Source organism: Oenanthe melanoleuca, chromosome 10 (assembly GCF_029582105.1).
Source record: "Oenanthe melanoleuca isolate GR-GAL-2019-014 chromosome 10, OMel1.0, whole genome shotgun sequence".
In the NCBI taxonomy this organism is placed as follows: Eukaryota; Metazoa; Chordata; class Aves; order Passeriformes; family Muscicapidae; genus Oenanthe; species Oenanthe melanoleuca.
In genome coordinates, this window is record NC_079344.1 from 5,912,578 (window position 1) to 5,935,708 (window position 23,131).

The 23,131-nt window shown below is 40.6% G+C and overlaps 1 protein-coding gene across 8 annotated transcripts in view; it reads left to right on the plus strand.

Annotated features, from left to right (window-relative positions):
* Positions 1-23,131, plus strand: part of MYO5A (myosin VA) — a 96,707-nt gene that overhangs the window by 28,652 nt on the left and 44,924 nt on the right. For all 8 annotated transcript variants that reach the window (XM_056499856.1, XM_056499858.1, XM_056499860.1 and 5 more), the window contains exons 5-9: positions 13,744-13,900; positions 17,777-17,920; positions 18,657-18,738; positions 20,173-20,280; positions 20,747-20,853. In XM_056499856.1, coding sequence (XP_056355831.1) covers positions 13,744-13,900; positions 17,777-17,920; positions 18,657-18,738; positions 20,173-20,280; positions 20,747-20,853 — 598 coding nt within the window. The remainder of the gene's footprint in view (positions 1-13,743; positions 13,901-17,776; positions 17,921-18,656; positions 18,739-20,172; positions 20,281-20,746; positions 20,854-23,131) is intronic.

Consider the following 23,131-nt stretch of genomic DNA (forward strand, 5'->3'; position numbering starts at 1 on the left):
TTTTGAGTTAATTACCTGCTCTTCAGCTCTCCCTGCACCCTCTGGCAATTCTGCTGTCCTGAATAACAACAAACAAGATGTGGTAGGAGTTCCTTTTTGAAACAAATGATGAGAAATTGTATAACTATGGAGATTAGCTTAAATAAACCTTCTGAATTATTTAATTAATTACTTTATGTGTCTCTTATAAACAATTTGTTATTCTTTTATGACTGGCAGTATTTTCATAGTTGCAAAATGAAATTTGGGCATGCAATGAAACTGAAAAAATTTCTTTACACTGAAGTAACAATTTTATTGTTTTGACTTTTCAATCTTTATTTCCTTTTCTATTTATTTGGGGGTTTTTTGGATTGTTTTTCTAAATAACTTTTTATGTCCTTTCAACATTACTGTTACTGAATTCTGTTCTGTTACTGAATACTGTTCTGTTGCTGCTTACAATTACTAAATCCCACCCTTTAACTTCACTGATGCTTTTTGTTCTCTGAACAAATCATCTTTTACTTCTGAATTATTAATTTAGAGAAAAAGAATTCCAATTTTACATTTCTGCAGCTGACTGTTTAAAAATGAAAATCAGATTGTCTGTGACTGCTGTATTAACATTTTAATAAGTACATTGCATGTTCATGGAGTAGCTAGTCATATGGCATTAATCTGCATTTATGTGTGTGATTGGTGAGATTTATTTTTCTCTTGTTTCTGATCTTTCCTAACTCTATGCTTAAATGATCACTGGAATAAGTAGTCATGATGCTCCTATCCTTAAGGCTTTAGTGAGCTCTTCTAAATATTTACTCTTTAGGTCTTCTTGTTAATTTATAATTTAGTGATTTAGAGTTTGTTCTTTCCAGCTTCATTGCTTCATCTGCTGCAGCTGAGAAACTCCATCCATGTGCATGGTTAACTAAATGATCTCTGGGGCCTTCTTCAGCCAGAGAAAATGCCCCATGGCAGAAATCTGGAAAGTCAGTGATTAAATATTTGCATTATGTTTTCATAAAAAATACAGTGCAAAAATGCTGCCCACTGGAGTGACAGGGATGGAGGTCACATTGAATTGTGCACAAGAAATGATACACATCAATTGTTTGGGGTTAAGTGTAAAGCAGCACATAAAGATCCCCTTGCCTGTTGACATTTCCTGCCCAGTGGAGCCAGGTGATGGGGTACATGCTGCTGGGATGTGGTGGGCCTGTTTCAGCCTCTTTATTTCCTCTTCCTGCTGCAGTTCTTTCACCAGTTTCCAGTGGAGGGTTAGTGGGAAGGAGCATGGCTCACCTTTACCCATAGCCAACAGTGAAATAAGTGGTTACTGTTTGCTAGGTAGCTTCTTGTCTTTTTTGGTGCAGGAAAACATACACAGCTCTTAAGACTAATCTCATTTTGGATTATTATTTCTTTCCTTTGCCCCTTTCCCTTCTCTTCCTCCCTTGTCATCTCTGTCTTTGTACCTTTTTCCTTTTCTCTCTCCATCTCCTACTGCTCCTCTGCACAGACTGACTTTGTCTCAGACACCTTCCCTCTGCTGTGCCTAAAATAAGCAATGATCTAGTTTTACAGCTGCACTAAACTGTGTTAGGCTTAGGGTTCTGAGTGCTTCATCCTTACAGTGACTGTATGGCTTTGGGTTGTGTGAGCCTCCAGAGCTCAGATGTGAGGGTTTGGAGCAGATCTGCTCTGTCCAGGGAGTGTCCCAGTGGGAGGGAGCAGGATCATTCAGCTGGGGATGTGTCCCTGTGGCTTTTGTGCAGGTTTGGCTCTGTAGGCACAGCTCTAACAAGCTGTGCTTTTGGGAAGAGCTGGGACCTGCACTTGCAGGGCTCTGCTCAGGGATGGCAGTGTGTTATCCATGGATAGCTCACTCCATTTGAGTGAATATATACAGGTTTGGGACTGTTTAAGGCAGATGAGTGATGTAGAAGGAAGAAAATTATCATTGAAGAATATATTTTTGTCCCTGAAATAAAAACCTCAGTGTCAGCACGTGGGTGTTTGCATGTGTTAGCCCTTTGAGCTGCAGTGCATGCCTTTTGTATGTCAGTGTTTCCAAATTGTTAACAAAACTCAAGTTCAGTCTTCAGTTATTCCTGTGGTAACTATGAAAATTGGAGCAAAGCTTCAGTTGCCAAACATTTTATTTTTTATTTTTCAATTACAACTTCAGTAGGAATCATAACTGTCAGCAGGTGCAGCTCATTTTCTCTGTAATTTTCAATAGAATATTCAATAGATTTTTAACTCTGTGATTTACAGTAATATGTTGATGATTATACTCTTGAAACTGTTAAGAATTGCATTAATGTATGAGACATGATTATCAGTTTCCTAACACTATTAGGGAAAAATCCCTCCTTCACAGGATCCTTTCCCCTACCTAGTGATGGTATATTGCACTAATTAAGATAATGTATTTTTTTATCAGCACTTTGTCGGTCTGATTTGTTCTATTCTACTTGTGGTTGATGTCAGATACAGCAGATTCAATTTAATAAATTAACTTTGAGATTTCCTTCTGATTAATTAGTAAAGTTGTCTAGCATCACTTAAGTTGAAAGTAACCCCTGCAAATAGAATTACATACTGCTGAGATCCATATGAACCTTAATGAATACCAGCATGGAAAACAACAATGTTTAAAGCATCAATTTCCAAAGTTTTGCTTTTTCTATTTGGACAAAGTATAGTGATTTATTTCATGGTACTGACTAGCTTTTTCATTAAATTACCTTTAATAAGCAGGCTGCCTCTCTGTTTTGTCAGCTTTTCTTTGTGTGTCTGATGGTTTTCACCTACAGGAAGATATTTTTCTATCACTTTTTGTTCAAAAGGAAGCTTGGTGAGCTGTTGAGTAGGTGTTTTGAAGGCATCTTTACTGACAGTCTCCAGTTATCCCAGGCATCCCAAGATGATGTCCTCTTAATAAAATGCACCTTTGATCAGCTGCTGCTCTGCCTCTCAGTGTCTAATAAATGTATACTGCATTTTTCCCTGGCAGAAGCAATGACAGGCATGATGAACAACCTGTCACAGATCCAGTTATGGAATGAGAGCTGCTGTGGTGGGTGCTGGACAAACACAGTGGCCTTCCTCCACTTATGGCCTTGACATGGGACTTCTTGAGTTAAATATCTGCCTTGAAGGGATATGGTATTTCTGAGCCCCTGTTGTTAGAATGCAGAGGGAAAAATCTTCCTTTCTGATGAAATGATTTTGGAGTAGTCTCTTCTACTTGGAGCTGACATTTTATGATGTTACAGGTACAAGATGGCAGATGGAGGAATCAATTTGATATAACATAAGGGACCTACTTGTCCAAGCAGGGATTGTTTTTAGGCAACAAAAGAGTTAAGTGTAGTCGTAGCTGGAAGCTGGAGTTCATGTGAGGTGTCCTGCTGGTAGCTAAGCAGGGAGCTTTCCTAAACTGTTGCAGGAGTGACCTCTGACTAATCCCTAGATAAATCAGTTGCATAGTGCTGGCTCATCTTTGTGCTTCTCTGGAGTGCAATCTGTCATGGGTTTGTAGCATGTGCTGACCTCAGTTTTCTTCATTTCTGTGTGTTGAGAGATGTTACTGACAATTCATTATCTTTTCACCTTTTGACATTTTTACAGTCAAGAGCTGTGTTTCCTGGATGTAATTATAATGGCAAGTGGTGCATTTTGTTAATTAAAACATAAAAGTACATCTTCTCATTGTGAGAGTGTTGCAGAATGCATTTACCAGGCTGGTGTTGAAGAGAAACAAAGATTCTTAAGAACTTGAGCTGTTTTGGAGTGGTTGAGTTTGCAGCTGGAGCAGGCTCATGAGGATTCAGGTTATGAATAATAATATTGTTTCATCTTTGCTTTGCACGTTTGATAAGCAGATGCCAAAGTTCTTTACTCTGGGAGAGAGAAGGATCAGCATCATTACTTCCATTTTCTAACTTGATGCAGACATGGGGATTGGGAGGGCAGCTTTGGTGAATTCACCAAGGTGGCAAAAGCAGGGTGTTGAGAAGTCCTGGTCCTGTGTCTGGTGAATTGATGACACCAGCTTGACAATAAAATATGTGAGAATAGAGTACATAACTGCTAGTGCAGTTCAGTTCAGTGCTGCTCTATACAGAAATAAGCAAGTGAGCTGCATTTTTCATGCCCTCCTTTCCTGAAGCATTAAGGGTCTCTGTGCCAGGTAACATCTATTACAGAATAACATTTGCTTTCACTGAAGGTTTCATGTCTCCCAGGCACTGTACATTACCAAAGCCTATCTCCTCTAACACTGGAGTTTCAATTCTTGCTTGTGTAGAAGACAAGGACAGAGGTGCTGTGGCCAGGCCTGGGTCAGCCCAGAGTTGGTCCCAGGCACTGAGCTTCCTGTCCCCAGCCCTGTGCTCAGAGCATCCTCTCTTCTCCAGCAGCTAAAGATGTCACTGAGAAATGCTGTTAGACTTAAAAAAAACAAGTTAAACTGGATATATATTTAGAGATGAGATTAAAGAACCTGGTTTATTGGACTGATGTTTTATGCTTATTAAAAGTGAATGCTTTAACAAAGAATTAATTTACTGCTTAGTCAGGAGCAATTGTTATGACTCAAGGCTGCAGCTGAAGAATTCTCTGAATTGTTTATGTGTGCCATCTGTGAAGACTGGGATGTGTCAGGCCATAGCATGTTAGATAGTCAGACTAAGCCAATGGATACAGCATGTGAAGGTGGAACAGACAGAAATGTGGCTGCTATTCTGTGCTTGCTTCTGGGGCAAAACACTTGTAACTCATTTTTTCTTTTGTGTTCTTTTGCTGTTTACCCATCATGTTGCTACAGAATGGTTCAGAACACTTCTGAAAATCATCCTTGGTGCTTACGTAGCACTTTGCACATTCTGAGTGTTTTACAGACATTACCTTGTTAATCCACACACCAGCCCTCTGAGGGTGGAAAAAATTAATTATCTGTGTCACAACCTTTTGGGTTGTGCCAGTACAAGTGAATTTGGAGGCTTTGGCACTGGGAACACCGTGGTGGTGTGGCTGTGCCTGCTGTTCAAACAGAACTGCAAGAAGGAAGCTTGGAAAATGAAGGGTAAAGGTAGTGAGGTGAAGGGAAAGCACTTATCAGGTCAGCCTGGTTGCAGGGAAGGTGAGCTCCCAGGGAGAGCAGAAAATGGCAAGGTGTGCTTGGGCAGCATGGGCTTGGAAGCAGCTGGAAAGCAAGAGGACAAAGCAGGGGAACTTTCCCTTTTTAAGGAGGCCACTAGCCAAATCCAGAAACAGGATAACAGAATTTATTTAAAGCTGTGAAAAACTTTGTGATTAAAATAATTCATTGGGAAGGTTGATGAAGGGCAAGCTGTTGCCTCCTGCCCTCAATGTGAGAGGTGCTGGGAAGGCAGCCCAGAGCTGGCTGCTGCTGCTTTCCATCAGTCCAAGAGCATTAGAAAACTGCTGAATGAATTCTTGTTTGTTTATTTATTTATTTATTGAACAGTTAAATTACTCCTGTTTGAAAAGCAAGTCCTGGGTTTGTAGAGTTGCCAGGTTTTATAATGGCTTCTAGCAGATGCTGCATGCCCTGGGCTGAGTTTCAAAGGCCTTTTTGCACTGAGGAGGTGCAGCTGAGCATGCACAGCCTTGTTTGCTGCCACACAACACTGCCCTTGGGCAGAGGTGAAGCTAAATATATTGCAGTGACTAGTGTTAAACCTCCCAGCACTGGGGGGTTTTACAGCTGCCTTTTATTTTAAGATAAGTGGAAAAGCAGTTTTGGTCTTCTAGAAGAACCAAGTAACTGTAACAGTGGGAGCATCACAGAAAAGTGGAGCACAGCTGTCCAAAAAATGAACCTGGGACCTGCTGGGAGGGCAGGTCTTGAGGAGAGCACAGGCTGCTGAGTCTGCAAGAAAAAGCTAAATCCTTTTATCACTCCAAAATCACATTTTGTGCTGAAAAGAGAAGAGTGTCCTGGGAAAAAAATGTGGCTATGTTTTGGTTTCAAGTTTACAAGCACTGGTAATTTTAGGAAACACTATTTATTTTAGCATTTATTGAAATCAGGTATATTTAGTGGTGAGCCTTCAGATGAGTTGTGCAAAGCCTGCTGGGCTGCCCACCTGTGGCTGGGGAGGTCCTTCCTAAATTTCTTCATGAGTTAATCAAGCTGTTTCCTGTGAATCTCACAAAACATTCAGTACTGCAGGGAACTCCTGGCTGTATATTGATACCTGATGAAATCTGCTGGGTTTCACAACAAAGGAGTTCAGAATTCTTTTCTGTGGATAAATATTCCAAGACTGAATAAGCTGTTTGGAGTATTAGATGAATTTTTCTATTCTCTGATTCTGTGAGTCTTGTAACAGCAGTACTTCTAAGTTATTTGGGAACCTCCATAGAGCAGTTGCAGTGATATTTGGCACTTTCACACTGATTTATTTTAAGTGCATTGTATAAACTTCATTTATTTTGGCTTTGTTACCAGTACCTCATGGTGAGGGAAATGATCATTATTAAACAGGCTTTTTTAGTCATGTTGTCAAAGATCTGTGAATGTTCTGACTGTAGATAGTGCAGATTATTTTGGTCATATGCTGTCACAAATATGCAATGGGGATACTGAGGGATTGATTGCAAAAATAGGATGTTGGCTTTGGTCACAGTTTTTGTAGACACTAAATCATGTCAGCTGCATATATGTATGTGTTTGGAAATCTGCTTTAAGGTGTAAAACATGAAACATAACTTAAACTAAGTTTTTGTTGGTCCTTAGTTAATCCTGTGTCTCTCAGAGAAGCTGCAGCTGATGAAAGAGCAGCAAGACTTCAAACCTGCCAGCATTTCAGAATGACTCCTATTTGACCTTTCAGACTGTCATTAGTTTTTAAGTTATTTTCTTGAGTTGGATTTCCTGCTGCCATAATTCAGCTGTAGGATGGCAAAGCATGAAGTTCCTTTTCTGTCTCTGATGGGCGTGACGCACGTTGATGTTAGTGGTACTTATGTGTGTGCTGAGAGCAGGATCTCTCCCAAATGTTCCCTGAGTCACAGGTTCCTTCCCTGGGAGTTTCTGTCAGGCACTTTGATCATTGAAAATTCACTGTTTTGAAAATGTAAAGTGATTTCAGGCTTACAAGTCTATCTTGCCACCACAGAATTGCAGCAGAAGAGCAGTAGTGAGGTAAAGAACACCAAACTGCCTCTGCTAGATTAAATAAAAGCTATTTGTTGTGTACTTGCATTGAAGCAGTAGGGGATTTTAGTTTTTGAAGATCATAGGATCAGGTCTTTAGCAGCAGTTTGTGCTGTTTTGAGTTAAATAAAAATGAAATGGTGATATACCATGGGGTTGATGCCCTTACCCATTACCAAAACCTGTTATTCCAAGAGAAAAGAGTAAAGCAGTAGCAACTCCACAAGGAGAAGAAAAAAGAAAACTTGGAGGGAAGAAAAGCCAGGAGATTTGATTAATTAATGTTTTAGCAGTGAGGCAGTGAGGAAGGAAGATGTCCTGGACGTGGTGGCCTTCAAACCACCCTGACAAGAAGCTTCTTTAAAAACATCAGTGCCCTGGCACTGTCCTCAAGGTTAACAAACACAGACAATTTAGGATCAAAGGCAAGGGAAGTGATGCTCCTCTCATAAAACTGCCCTGTTATTTGCTTTCTTCATTATATATTAAGGGTATTGCACTCTGATCTTTTCTGCCTATCTCATCTGTGTTATGACATGGAGGGAATTTAACTTAGAAGTAGCTTATCACAGGCAAGCATTTCAAAGTCCATATCAATCTTTTCAAATCAGCTGTTAATGATACAGTTTTTCCAGTGAGAGATGCTGGTAGCTTGGGTATGAATGGATTGACAGGAGTATTGAAGTTGATATCAATAATTTCTGTATTCCTTTTGTTGTCAGTAATTCTGTATTCCTTTTGTTTGTTTTCCCAAGCTGATGTTTGTGTGGGAGGTGTGTTATATACATTTATTTAACATTATTTGCTGTGGAGTCATGAGTCTGAAAGCCAAGATCAAGTGATACATCCGATGCATCAGTCACAGGAAGCAAGAAAAGCACAAAAAAAGTGTTGTGCTTTGATGATTCAGTTGAATAGCTTTGGGCTTTAATCCTCTCTGAAATGCTTATGGATAGAGAGGTTTTTAACTTTTAGTGTTCCTGCTTCAGAGACATTTTCAGTTGGTGCAGAGGAAGAAGGTAAACAAAGATATCTGTAAGGATTTTTTGGTCTGTATGTCTTGATCATCCTGATCTGTTTGGACCGTTTGCTGTGGAAATGATGACTTTGATGCAGTAAGCTGTTTTGGTTTTTGTGGGAAGCAGCTTAAGTGGGTGCATTGATCTTGAATGAAAATGGTTTGAAAATTAACAACTCTGCCTTTAATATTAGCAACTTCAGTGTTTCAATTCTTGCACTAGTTTTTCTTTTTTTGCCTCAATCTTTTCATTGGACAACTGAAATTGTTAAAAGCTGCCCTGGATAATGACAGCTGTCAGTGATTGGTCAGTGTTGTTGCAGCACTCTGTACAATTTGGAGGTGCCCAGTGAGTCTTGCTCTTGCTTCCAGTGTCTCTGACAGCTGTGACCTCATGAGAGCAGCAGTTCCTCCACACTGAGCTCTTCTGAAAGCATCCACTGCACATTTTTATGAAATAAAAAAATTAAAGTAGCCAGTGCTATTAGAAGCATTGCAATAAGACATATACACATCCTCAACAAAGGGTTTTTTCACCTCTTGAGAGCAAGGTGATGTTTTAAAACCATTTGCTGGTTTCTTGTGTGTTGTCATTTCATTCATAATCTGCAAAACCCTTTTATGTATGTAAGGTATCTCAAGTTTGCAGCACTCTGTCTTCCTCAGTGCTGAACCTTCTTTGAGCAGAAACTGTCTTCAGTGTTAAATTTTGCAACATTTATTCAAAGCATTAGAAGCCCCTGTTGCTATGTAGGCTGTAATCTCAAGCTTCCAGGAACTAGGTAAAACTACATATTTTCAGTTTTGGCACTCTGACAGTGAATTTCCTCATAAACATATTGCCTGTCAACAAAATTTTGTAGATAAAGTAAAATTGTCTTTAAAAATTGCCAGCCTATACAGAAATCTGGTTCAGCATTATTTTTTGTGATAGAGAACACTTTAAATTACCAGTTAGGTGTTCCATAGTGTGTCTTCATTCTTGTATTTATCAAGAAATAGCTGTTGCCCTCTCATGATTCCCAAAGTATAGGCCTGAGAGAATTTATACAGAAGATTTCTGAACCAAATCCTCTGCTACTGCAGGCAATCTCAGTCTATCATTTCACATTTCAGCTTTTGAGTTGTCTGGGCCTGACATGTTAAAATGGCACTTTTAATGTAGTTTTGTCATTCCTTTATTCTTCTGCTGTTCAGGAACAGCAAAAGCTGAATGTGATCCTGACTGATGCCTGAACATAACCTGGTGTTTCCATGAGAGGTAAATTGCTCCCAGACAAACTGTTTCAGTCTTACCTTTTCAAGATAATTTGGCTGTACTGCATCACAGTGATGTTGTTCTGTGCTAGGATCTGATTTCTGTCTGGGGAAAGAGGACTCCTCCACCTTTCATCTCCCAGATTGCTTTTCCTCATTTCTGTTTGCAAAAGCATAATTAAAATGTTCCCTTAATTTTAAAATCATCTAGTTACGTGTTTTATGCAGAGAAAAAACTGCAAGATGAAATGTTGGATAAAATGTGTCATCTGGCAGCAAACTGTTGTCACACATAAAGCTTGTTGCCCTTGTTTCATTGGCTGACAGTTTTAATCAAAGCTCCTCACTGGCAACATTTTAAGCATTCAAAATGTCAGGTCAAAGGTCAGGGGCTAATGATTTAACTAAAAATAACTCTGAAGGTGTGGTATATATCTGAGAAAGAACTTGGGTGATGTCACTTTGGTTTTCTGGGGATTTTTTTTCCCCTTGTTTTGGTCTTTAAAATTTTGTTTTGTTTTTGACACAGCCTGATTATGAAACTTTCATTTGACATAAACAGAGGCTATTTTTTAGACCACTGCTTATAGCAAATCATAAAAAATAATTCTCACTACATTTCATACATCATCCAAGGGACTTTGATGCTAGTTTACTTGTTATTTTACTTTTAAATGTGGTGTTTTGTTTCTTTGAAGTTTTATGTCGCTAAGGAGCTTTCTGCTGAGCTGGCACAGCTGCCTGGCAGGAGCACTCCACCCTCCTCCAGGACTGAGTATCTCACTGCCTGTGGCAGGGTGTCCCTAGGCCAGCTGTTCCCTGGGGCTGTGGCACTAAGAGCTCATCATCCCCTGCCCTGTTTGGGTTTGTGTTACACTGTCCTTTCTCCTTCAAATGTGATCTCGAGTGTTTTGTTGTGCTTTCCTTTCTCTCTGCCAAAAAGCACAAAGAATAATATGCTAGAGGATGGCCAGTGCAGTGTGTTAAAGCACAACAATGGATTGATGCACTGCTGGAGACAAGAGCAGCGCTGAGCGTGGATGGAGCGCTGGCAGGAGGGCCCTGCTGCAGACACTGAGCTGCCCTTTGTTTGTCATGGTGGGGTGGCTGCTGCAGACACAAAGTCACTGCAGAACGGACAGCAGCAGTGTTTGCAGCTCACACAGAGCACACCCTCCCCTCTCTGGGCCAATGTGTGCAATGATGTGTGTGTGTGTGTGCTTGCACAGGAATGTAATAATGCATCCCTTATTCCTGGGCCTCCTGAGTGTGTGCTAAGGAGAAGAGTTGTCTTCGTATCTTATGACATGGGGGAAAGAAATTCTGGCTAATTAGCAACAGTATTCTTAAGGAGAAATTATTTCAAATTCATTTTTTCATTACTGCCTTTGTAAAAGTGGAACTCCTGAGAAGAGACTCAGGACTGCAAAACCAGTATGTATTTTCCATGCTTAAGGAATGTGACAGCTAGAATGAGACACCTTTATTTCCATGTCCCTTCTTGGCAAAAGAGCTTGTTTTTTATTGACAGTTTTGTCAGAAATCTGAAGGAGTTTGCATTCCTTAGTTTTCTGAAAGCTTTTTGTACTTTGGGAACTAAAATATCTTAACCATCAGGGGATCCATTTCATAGACTTGAGCTTCCTCAGTCCTCATATATTTAATGATATTTAATACATGAAACAGCAGGTGATGTACAAATGAAAAGCTTGTTATGTTGTTGCCTATCTCCTGTGTTAGGCAGTCCCTGAAATCAGACCAGAAGTTTTGTATTTTTGAATGACATGGGGTTTTCTTTTTTCTATTTGAAAGAGCACAGGGGAGAAAAAGAGAGAATGGTACCAATGCTATGAAGAAATGGTTGGTTTTGGCTCACTGCAGGAACTATCTGTGGGAGAGGAGGATTGTTTGTTACTGGCTGTCCCATTTAGGTGTGGATTTTAGGCATTTACTTGGATTTCTCCTGCATCCTGCTGCTGCTCTGTTTGAGCAGGAGGGTCCATGTAACTCCTGCAGCTTCCTGAGCCACAGGCTCTCTACCACAAGTGAACTCTGCAAGGGGAATGGGGAAGAAACCAGGGTTTCTTCTTCATTTTCTAGCTGGAGATCTTAATTGTTACTGCAAGCCATCCCAATCACACAGAGCTCCCTCAAGGTCCTGCAGAGAGGCTGGACCATCAGAGAGAGATGAGACTTGTGGCCAAGGCTGGCACCTGTGTGTGACCTGTGCCCAGCCTGGGTTATCAGCTGAACTCCTCTGCTTTCCCACAGCTCCACTGAGACTGACAGCCTGTGTGCATGAATGTGAGAGCTGTCATTCATGTGCTGCAGTCATTCACACCTATTGCATGTGTTACATGGAAGTTGAGAACATAAAATTAGGTTGCTTTGATCTTCTTAACACTTTGCTATTAAATTTAAAGCAGCACTCAGTCATTCCAAGTAAATTCTTTTTACCAAAATGTGGAAAATCTGCCTCAACTGGTACCTTAATTTGGTTAGACAAATCTGCCCTGGCTCTCCCAGGGATGGGTGGTGGAACCAGAGGCTCCTTCAGCCTGTGGCTTTGAGTGAGTGCTGAGCTCTTATCTGAGGGCTGGCATTGTTTTTGAAGATAAGGTAGCACCTTGAGAATTGCAGCAGAGGCTGTAAATAGTTGTTACCCAGAGCCTGTGCCCACAGATGGTTACTGGGCCTAACTCAACAGCTACTGTGGGGTCTTGTCCAGTTCATAGTGCCCTCGTTTCTGATGGACCAAAATTGGCTTGACTGGACAGAATAGGTCAGTTGAGATGGATGATGTTTGCATTGATGATCACACAAACCAATCCTCCCTTGGAGAGAACAGCCAGCAGTGGTTCCATCAAAGACCACATGCACCATTTCTAGACCAGACTGACTGGATGAGGATGGTGTTGAACTCCAGGATGGGAGATACTGGAATCACCATTGTGTAACCATTCCTCTACCAGGTGGGAAGGGGGCTGGTGATGTACTGGATACCAATGGGCTCATAAGCATGACACATAATACCAGTCTGAGACAAAATCACCAATTTTTGACTAAGGTGGACAGGCCAAACACAGGAAAGGAACACATTTAATTGATACATGTTTGATAAATAGCTTCATTATTTCATCAGCAGGGTTTTTTTATCATCCCAGAAACAGAATCTAGATCATCTGCCAGGCCTTTAGGCTACAGAAACCATAGACAGTTTTCCCATGCATATGTCTGTGGTTTCTGTGCACTGCATTTCCTGGTGCCATTGGCAGCCCTGCAGACTGTCACTGCTGAACATGGAGGTGCCTGAGGTGTCATTCACAGCTCCTGTGCTGGGAGGACAGCCTGGTCTGTGCCTTGGCTCTGCTCTCTGTGTTTCAGCCCCAGCTCTGTGAAGCTTTGGGGGACAGTTTTATTCTTCCTTTTGTCTCTTTTCTTGTTTGTGTGTAAAATAGGATTAAGTTTACCCAATTCATAGGAATACTTCAAAATACCTTTTATTTTAATTTCATTTGCTTTGAAAATGTAAAAGCTTTATAAAGCACATATGGTCTTGATTTTAAAAGTGTCAGGCTCTATTAATGTTCATTTCTGTGTTATTTTGCAGTGTGTTGTTTACTTATATAGTTGGGTTTTTGCACAGAGTTTTCTTCGAGTTGAGACAAAATTGTTTTAGGAGCAAATGGAAATTATTCTCTTTTACAAGAGAAATTTTTTTTTCCTAACAAAGGGACTGTCTTCACTCCAGATCTGCTATCTGTGTCCTGAACAGCCACGCTTGGATTTTTCAGATTCAGAACAATTCTGGGATAAGCTGGTGATTAGAGCAGAGGGACGAAAGGTTTCTGTGGCTGAGTCTGCTGTTGATTTCTCCCTCTGTAAGATGGCATTCATGATCTTTACTAATGAGCACTGATAATTTAGTGGAGCACTGTACCACAGACTCTGGATAGAAGTAGCTGCAGAAGCACATAGTGAATAACAATAACAGATCCTTTGCCATAGCCAGGTTCTCCAGAGCAGCTCTGCTGGCTGGCTGGACTGTCCCAGCAGCATCCATCCCTCCTGGAGGAGCATGCATCCCTCCTGGAGGAGCATCCATCCCTCCTGGAGGAGCATCCTGCTGGCAGGCAGTCCAGCCAGGGAACTAACTGCCTTGTGTGTGCCACCTGCACTTACCTTATGCTGTACTGCTAACATTGATGGTGGAGGGGCTGATGCCAATCTGGGGACACAGAAGATGAGTGTCCATGAGAGAAGAGCTGGAGATTAACAGGTGTTTGTGTTTCAGAGATGAGAGAAATCAGTCCATCATTGTCAGTGGGGAGTCTGGAGCTGGGAAGACTGTCTCTGCCAAGTATGCCATGAGGTACTTTGCCACGGTCAGTGGATCTGCCAGTGAAGCCAATGTTGAGGAGAAGGTCTTGGCCTCCAACCCCATCATGGAGGTAAGAGAGCTGCTGCACCAAGCCCACCTTCCAGCTGCAGTTATTGCTGCACTCAATAGAGTGCACTCAATAGAGACAGCAATCCATACTTCCTAAAAACATTAAAATATACATTAAAATTTTGTGTTTAATCCATTTACAAAGAGTTGCTTTAAGCATAATTTTTGTAACATTTTTGAAAGACTGAGAGAAGATAGGAGATAATGTTTCAATATTGTTAATGTATTTCACATAAAGTAGTTTTATGTGAGTACTGCTTTAAGTCTATTCAGCTTTGTAAGTGGTAGTTCCCAGACTGCTGGCCAAATGCAATAGGAGAAGACTGGTTTTGTGTATCCAAAGAGGATAAAATTGTTGGTCTTATCCACCAAATATGTACATCACACATTGGGGTCCAGTAGATTGTACTCTGAAAGGAAGTAAACAAATTTTAGGAAATAAAATTAGAAAAGAGAGAGAAAACAAAGTTGCATTGGATGCACAGTTTCTTTCAGAGGAAGAAAATACATTGGAAGACATAATTTTACTATAATTAGCTCAGACTCATGTTTCAGTTCTGGAAATTGTTGTAACCAACTGTTGTCAAAGCCATTGGCTTTGGAAGGCAGGCAATAGACTTTGAGAGGACATGTACAATTCCTCCTGCTTCAGGGTCTCTGTTCTCTGGGAAGTCAGGAGTCACTGATTCTGGTGTCACAGCCAAGCAGAAAAGGTTTCCTAGACTTATCTGAACTCATGTCTTTGCTTATATATGGAGAAGTTGTGGCTGAAGTTAAGGAACTATGTTAGGAAATGATTCATCAGAGAGAAAGTCTTGGGGGAATTTCTGGAGAGCAGTAACTGTCCATAGGCACACACACTCATGCCTGTGAACAGCCTAGGAAAATGCTTTAGGAGCACTTGATGCCTTGTAGATGTTGGCATCTCTCTGCAGTGGTGTGAAAGATCATGAGGAACTAGAGTGCATGCAGTGAAATGTGAAATGCAAAATGCTGCCATTGTTTTTTTTCTCAGGTATTTTTTAAAAAAATGAACTGTGTTTTATTCCTCCTTTCCTCCTGGCATGAGGAGCTCATGATGCTCAAACTATAGCTGCCCCATCACAGTTATGTGTGTCTGTCACAAGGTAATTGTGCCTGGTTTGTGGTGCTGTGTGGTGTTTGGAAATCTCTTCTGTGGGATAAAACAAGCTGTGCTGTGCAGTGACTCCTCCAAATGTCCAGCCATGGGAGGAAGCCAAGGGGCTGAGCCTTGCTGGAGCTGCAGCTGCCCCAGGTGTGGCTGGCCCCAGAGGGCTCCTTGCCCAGGGTGTGCAGGCAGTGCCACATCCCATCCAGACCACACTGACGCCCCAGGTGTGGCTGCTGGGGCTGAGCCCTGCCCTGCCCATGGCACCAGGGGTCCCCAGCATCAGCCTGCCAGTGACAGCTCTGCTGAGAGCTCTGCAGGACTGCTCTGTGCTGGCTCAAATGCAAACTCTGCAGGTTTCCCTGCACCACCTCTTTTGTTTGGTCTCAAAGCCCAAAGCAAACATCCTGCTCTCAGTCCTTGGGCTTCCCTCCCAGTCAGTGACCATTAGTTCACCACTAATTATCTGAATTAATTTCCAAAAGCAAGGAAGTTTAAATTGAGGACTAAAAGAGCTTCCCATCTATACCCTTTTTCACTCACTAAAAATCAGTGGTGGTGCTTTATTTTTATTTTCTAGGGACAACAATTTTGTGAACGTGGGTATATCTAAATATATATTTCAATTGCTTTAAAGATTATTATAATTGGATGGAAGTTATCCTTTTAACTTCCAACTCTTGAACTTTAAATTAGCTTTAGAGTGAGTGTTGTAAAATTTGATGTTGAGACAGACTCTTGTGATAGCATAATTAATGTTTTGAATTCTTCAGTTGACAAATCAGTAGAAACACAAATTAACCCACATATTTTAGGAAGAAAATTAGTACTTCATTTTAGAAACTGGAAACTCCTCATTTGCTAAGCTGGCTGTAAAATCTGAGAAGCAGAAGGTAATTTTATTTTTAAATTTCTGCTTGAACAACTTAAATGTCAGTATTTTATGAGCTACCATCACATTATCTTAGGCTACAAATACTCAGTAATGTCAAGAGGTAATCGTACATTTCTAGCAACTGTTTTAAGTGACTACTTTTGTAGTTAGTAACTATATACAGTTTTGCTATTGCATATGGAGAAATTGGTAAGTCTTAAAATACATCTTTATATGTCATTTCCTGCCCCTCATTCTTCATTACCCTCTGTAGCTATGCAAACAGTACAGCTCTGTATGTATTCAGGCAAGCAATCTGATAATCCCAAAGACTTTCTGGTTTTATCAGTAATACTTTTTAAAGGAATAATTGTTTTCAAGAATTTTGTAGTATTATATTATATTGCTACCACCACCACCAAAGTATATCACAATAGCAATAATTTTCTCCTTTCAAAAAAACACAAGAGTGCAGTTAAGAGTACATTCAATTTTCAATGAATTTGATGATTCTTAGAACACAGTTTATTCCTAGATCCTTTTTATCAGCTGTCCATCTGATGCCCACATTGACATCTGCTCTGCTGCAGTGCGTGCTGCTGCTGCTGCTCTGCTCTCAGGGTTTCTGAAAGTCTAATCCCCCTTTCCAGGCTGTGCCAGCTGCTCTGACCCATTCACTGGCCTTCTGCTTACAGATTTGGGACACTCAGCAGTGCTGCCTGCTCTCATTTGTTTTTCCCAAGTTTATTTCAGTGCAGAGTTCCAGTGGATGTCTGTGAGGACTGTGAGAGTTGGACACAGGTACAGTGGTGCACTTAGGGCTCAGTAACACACACTCAGTGCCATGTGGTGAGGGGCAGTGTGCTGCATCTCAGTTATTCCCAGTGGCATTGCTTTTGATACAGAGATACCTTTAGGAATTTTTTTTAGAAGGTGAATTGCTGTATGATGTCTGAAACATGGTCTGATTGAGAAGAGAAAATGCTTTTCTTTGGAGTTCAGCATGTTGTGATTTGCATGCCTTGGATTCTTGTATCCAGCTGGTGCCTGTTGTGGGGTGAACCCTAATGCTGATGAGGTAAGGCAGAGCTGCACCATTAGGATTCACAGTCATTATTTGCCCTGGACATCCCAGGACATGTAATACAGAGGAAATGCACAGAATATTGTTTGTTGTGTGTGAGCTGTACTGAATTAATCTGGGAAGGTTCAGCAAGATGCAGGGCAGCACTGAGGGCTGTCTCTGGGTCAGTAACCAAGCTGCTGTGCAAGGGGTTCAGTTCCAGGCAGATGACACAAGTCTGTGCATGTTAATTTTTAGATTATGGCACACAATAAATATTTTTAAATGTTATGTTTGTGGAAATAGTTTGGAAATGTGGTGATTAGAGAGTAATGGTAATGATAGGCTGTTAGCCAGGCAGAACAGAGTGGGCTGTGGGTTTATAACAGGTAGACTTTCAAAACTTGCAGGTACTGTAGATGTATGTGTACACCTACACATAAGTATATCTAGGTGAAATAATTCTAAGAGTTTTACTAAGTCCTTGAAAGAAATTTGTGTGTATGTGAGCTTTCTATTAGACTCTTTATTTCCTTTTCAAAGACTTGAAAGAACAATAAAGAATTTTTAGCTGTAAAGTTAGACTAGTGAAATATTTTCTAGCAATATCAGCTCCCAGTCTTACATTAATGAAATAACTGTTGCATTTTGATGTAGCTTGTTGACTAGAAAGAGACTGTTCTTCATTAAATTTTTTATTATTTTTAAACCAGGATATGATTGATGTAAAGTGTTTATGAGCCATGATGATTAAATAGATGTGATGATTTCTACAAGCTGTTTAACCTTTACAATTCTCCCTTTTTTTCAGTCTATTGGAAATGCCAAAACTACCAGGAATGACAACAGCAGTCGCTTTGGTAAATACATTGAGATTGGTTTTGATAAGAGGTATCGAATCATTGGTGCTAACATGAGAACTTACCTCTTGGAAAAATCCAGAGTGGTGTTTCAGGTAATACTGATGTAATCTCTTCATTTTGTTATGTCATACTTGAATCTACTGTCCCACACTTCCTCTCCATCTTTGCCTACTTTTTAGTCTAGAGCTCAGTAAAAATGGACTTGTCCTTGACTGGCATAATTAATAATAATTGTGGTTTGTACCATGTGGGGATGTTACATGAGCTATTGTATATTTTAAAAGTAAGAGACAGTTATAGCACATTGTTTAGCTGGAAGAGAGTATTTTTCATTTCTTTCTGGTTTGAAGTATGGAATTTAGAGTGCTTAAGTTCAGAATTAGGTGTTGGTCATGAGTCATCACCTCCTGAGCTGTGTTTATCCTTCATTTTAAAATTCAAGCTTTGCCTTGGCAAGGAAGATACTTCCTTTACCAGCTTGCTATAAATACTGAGGCAAATAGTGTTAGTTATTTTTGGAAAATTAAAAACTTCTGAGTGTGATCATTTCATTCACCTACAGAATCCTGATCTATAATTAATCTACAGTTCTGAAAAGTGAAATCATACCTTTTTTTTAATGAAAATGCTTCTTGCTGTTGAAAAGGGATTAAATTAGCCAAAAAGGAAAATATAGATGCTGATTTATCTTTCTTTTTTCCATATGGCTTCTGTGCTCTTAATGTATTGCTAGAGAATCAGGATTATGCATAGTAATTCATTTCTGCTCAAGGTTGTTTCTGCCTCTTGTTAAGTGGTGAATAATAAAAAATTCCTTTCTTTTTAAAGGCAGAAGAGGAGAGGAATTATCACATCTTTTACCAGCTTTGTGCCTCTGCAGCTTTGCCTGAGTTTAAAACTCTACGATTAGGTATGACATTCACATTTATTGTGTTGTGCAATTGTAGGGACAAAGCAGCATCTCTCAGCTTTTGGAGCCAAAGACACAAATGAAGAATTGCTTTTAAATTCTAAACTTTTAAACCTCCAAGTACTAAAAGGTATTAAAAATAACTAAAATGACAGACCTTGAAGTTTGTGGTTTTCTGATAAAACAAAAGTAACAGATTTTTTTATTCAGCAGACTCTAATACACTGCAGTTGCAATCAATAGGATTTACTTTGTCCTGGAGGGTGAAATTCTTTTCTCTTAGTTCTTCAAAACCTTTTTTCCATTGTTCCAGCCTCTAGAGAATTTTACCCTTTGTGGTATAACCATCTGAAAAGCTTATTTTGCATCTGCATACTTTTACTTGGGGTGTTAGCAATTATTTCTTTACAACCTGTTAACCTGGTGATCAAAAAGCAAATGAGGGAATTTTTTCTTTTATCAAATTAAAATGTTGATAGAAGAAAGGTTTCTCATTTAACAGGAGTTGGTGCTTTGTAAAAAGCATAATGATGAACTTAGACAATCACTTCATCATTTTACAAAATCCAGTATAAATTGCAGTGCTTCCTGTATATTTTTAAAAGTTGGTTTCATAGTAGGAAAACTGCACAGCCTGTGCTGGTTTCTGAAATACCATTCTGGTTTGAGAGTGTTTCTCTGCTCTTCTGCACCGCCCTGGCACATTTAGGATTCACATCTGCTAACACAGGAAAGAAAGGAACTGATGTAATTATAACTGAAGAAGCCATTTAGCAGACTTCTCTTTCAGCATTCTTGGAAGCTTTGCTGATGAGAAGAAAAGGAGTCTGTTAGTGCAGCTGGAAGCATGGCCAGTGAAACCATAGGAATTCACACAGGAGAGCTGCTGGGGTCCCAGTGGGGCCCAGTGCTGTCCCCAGAGCAGGGTGGAGCTCTCTCTTCTCCAGCCTCGACTTCTCAGCCTAATGCATCACAGACACTCATAAAGCTGAGCTAGGCCATAAATTAGAAAAGAGAAGGAAACGGGCAAAAAATGATATCCTGATACAGTGATAGCACAGCAATATCTGTGCTGTTGGAATGTAACTCCAAAGTGCTGCTGCTCTCAACTCTGGTTACTGTGTAGGTGATTGGCTCAGGTAACCAGCTGAAGAGTTTATTCCACACTTGTGGAAGTCTCAACCAAGGTTAGATAGAGAATATGCTTGAGGACCTACTGTGGGAACCAAGTGGCTTAAAGGACACTTGCACAGTTAAATCTTGAAAAAACTGCTCTTTAGAATAAGTGTGTCTTATGAGCCAGAAGGCAAAAATATACATATATGTCAGATCATGGATTCTGCCAAAAGCATCTTAATCATGACATAGCTTTACAGATGTGCTGTGAATTCCTTCATCAATGTGTGTAAAATATATATTTTTTTATTATTACAGGGAATGCAAATTACTTTCACTATACAAAGCAAGGTGGAAGCCCTGTGATTGATGGTGTTGATGATGCTAAGGAAATGGTGAACACCAGGCAGGCCTGCACTTTGCTAGGTAATTGGTAAAATCACAGTCATATCCTAAATCTGATAAACTAGCAAGTGTTCTCTATATTATTTGTGTATATTTTTTTCATACTCTGTAGTGTTTAAAACCAGGAGAGTTTGATAAGCTTTGGGGCTGAGATACGTGTATTGCATGAAGAAGGTATTTAAGTTGTAGTAGAATTATAAATCTAAGAGGAGCACACATTATGTGAATATAAATGGTGGATTCCCTTGGTGTAACATACACAGTGCTGGAGGTCACTGACAAAGCACTTTGAAACAGCAAATTAAATGATTCATTTTAATGGATTTTTTTTTAATCTGGTTGTAAAATGTTTTTTATAGAAGTGGAGCCAATTAGTACTGTCAAATGTCAAAGTCACATACAGCAGTCACAGTTTTTCTCTCCTTAATAAATCTTTTCATCAACTGCAGCTCTCTCCATTCAAAACATTTTATTCATCCTTTCCCAGGGATTAGTGATTCCTACCAGATGGGAATTTTTCGAATCCTTGCTGGCATCCTTCACTTGGGCAACGTGGAGTTTGCATCTCGGGATTCTGACAGCTGCACTGTTCCTGTGAGTAGCAGATGAGCTGAAGGGCAGGGTTTGCACTCTGACAGGTCTGCCTTCTGCTTGCAGGGACCTCTTCTGAAAAAAAGTAAAATGGAAATGCTTTATTTCTAATTTGCTAATATTTTCACAGTTTTTTACAGATAGATTCAACTCTTCTCAGTTTAGAGGTTTTAGAAATACTTTCTGTATTATAACATTGGTATACAATTATAACTGTAATTGATCTGTCCTAGAAATCTCTAGTAAGCAGGCTAGCTTTGATGTCCTGAGCAAGTGTCTAGGTCTTTATATTCCTACATGAGTGTCTTCCCTGCACACAGTAAATGCTTTGCCAGATGGGTTTTTTTGACATGAAGTGCCAGAATGCCCTAAATAATTGCAAAATAAATGCTTTGCAAAGTCCTCTGGGATGTCTAGATATGAGCATAGGATATACAGATATGATTTGTGTGACTCATCTAAGTGTCATGGTTTTATCAGTTCTTTTTTGCCTTGGAGATCAGCAACAAGAACTGCATAGTCTGATCTGAAAAACCCTCCTCATTGGTGAGGGCCCAAGCTTCTTACCCATATTCTGGAGATGAGAAACAAAACAGTTCTGGTTGGTCTCTTCTTTGGATTCAGAGTGACCAGTTTTTCCTTCTGCCTCTCTTTGAATGTCTATTGCTGGCCTGCACAGCCTTCATCTTTCCCTCTCTTGCAATAGTAGCAACACTTGCAGAGTTTTTTTCTTTTCCCACTGCCAGTCCCTTTTTCAAGAGTCTGCAGTGGCAGTTTCTGGAGCTGAGCCAGGTCCTTCATGGGGCCAGAGTGATTGGTGTTCCTGCCTTGACCCCACTGCCTGTGGGATCTAATAGCTGCTTTGAAACCACAGCAATAGTCTGGCTCCTTGGTGTCTTATAAAGGTTGTCACTACAAAGAAAGCTCATTTAATGATAGCAGGTAGAAAGCTGATGAGCCCCAGGCCATGAGAAGCTTGCCTGTGTTGTGAGAGTATCTCCAGTGCAGGAATCCCACTGGCTGAGCTGGTAAAAAGCTGCAGGTTCCTGTGCAGCCCTGTCCTGGCCTGACAGCACCTGGCAGGCAGTGGTGAATGTGTGTTCAGGGAAACCATTGGCTGGGCTGTGCTGCTCTCTGGCAGTGGCCATGGCACCACAGAGCTTTGTGCCATGCACTGCTCTGCTGGGAGCACTGCTGTCATCAACACAGCTGCTGCAGGGTGCTCAGCAAGGGGCTCCCTATGCTGCTGTGGCAGGGAATCACTTTGTTTAATGTCAGCTTGGGCAACCCTAATGTGACACTTTTTTGTGCAGTGATCATAATTATTATTACTTCATTACTGTCTTCCAAGCCAGTAAAACATGCCCAGTTAATTGGATTTTGGAGGTGTAGCTGCATGGAGTCTGTATGCTATAAGAACTAGAAAAAGCCCCAGAGAAGTCACAAGGATGTGGAAATATTTAAAGCTGATGTACCCTGAAGCTGTAGGACATGTGGTAACAGTCCTGTGCCATCTGTCTTGTCAAGACAGTGCTTGTCAGTGTGCTGCTGAGCCACCAGGTGCTAGGGGAGCTCCTGAGGAGGAAAGACCTGTCTGTCCTCCTGGATTTCTAGTGATCAGCATGCATGTTAGTCACAAAGTATAGTAGCTTATTGAGTGGTAACTGCACTGCACTGATGTTTATGCAGAAATCTTATATACCTATCTCAGCACCCAAGCCTTGCTGGTTGATATTACCCAGTTAAACAAAGCTCAGTTTTTTCTCTTGTACAGTTCACTGAGAGCTCAAGAACATCATTAGTGTGCTGCAATCTTAGTGTTTGTCTCCAGAATTCACTGAGAAAATAATTTAAATGTTTCTTTGTAAAGAGAGCAGAGCACTAAAGCCCTTCCCCACCTGTTTCTTGGCTGGGGCTGTGTTGCCTCATTGCCCATCACTCCCTGCCATGGCTGGATGTGAGCAGGCAAGAGCCCACTCAGGAGCTGCTGGCCACTTGGCCTGAGACAGTTGTAAGAATTCAAAATACCAGGTCCACCCCAGCAAAGCCAGATGATTCATTTACTGAAGGTTGCAGCTTCCCTGTGTGAAGCATTTTGGTGAACTCAAATATAGTAAAATAAATGTCTTTGAGAAGCTTGTTCACTGCTTCACTTCAGCAATGTCAGTGTGCTAAGTGGGTTGGGAACTTGCTACGTTTTGAAGGTGGAAGAGCTGAGGAAGCTGCTGTTGCTGCTTATTGTAGGATCACTGCAGGCAGGATTGTGTGTTTGCTATGGGTA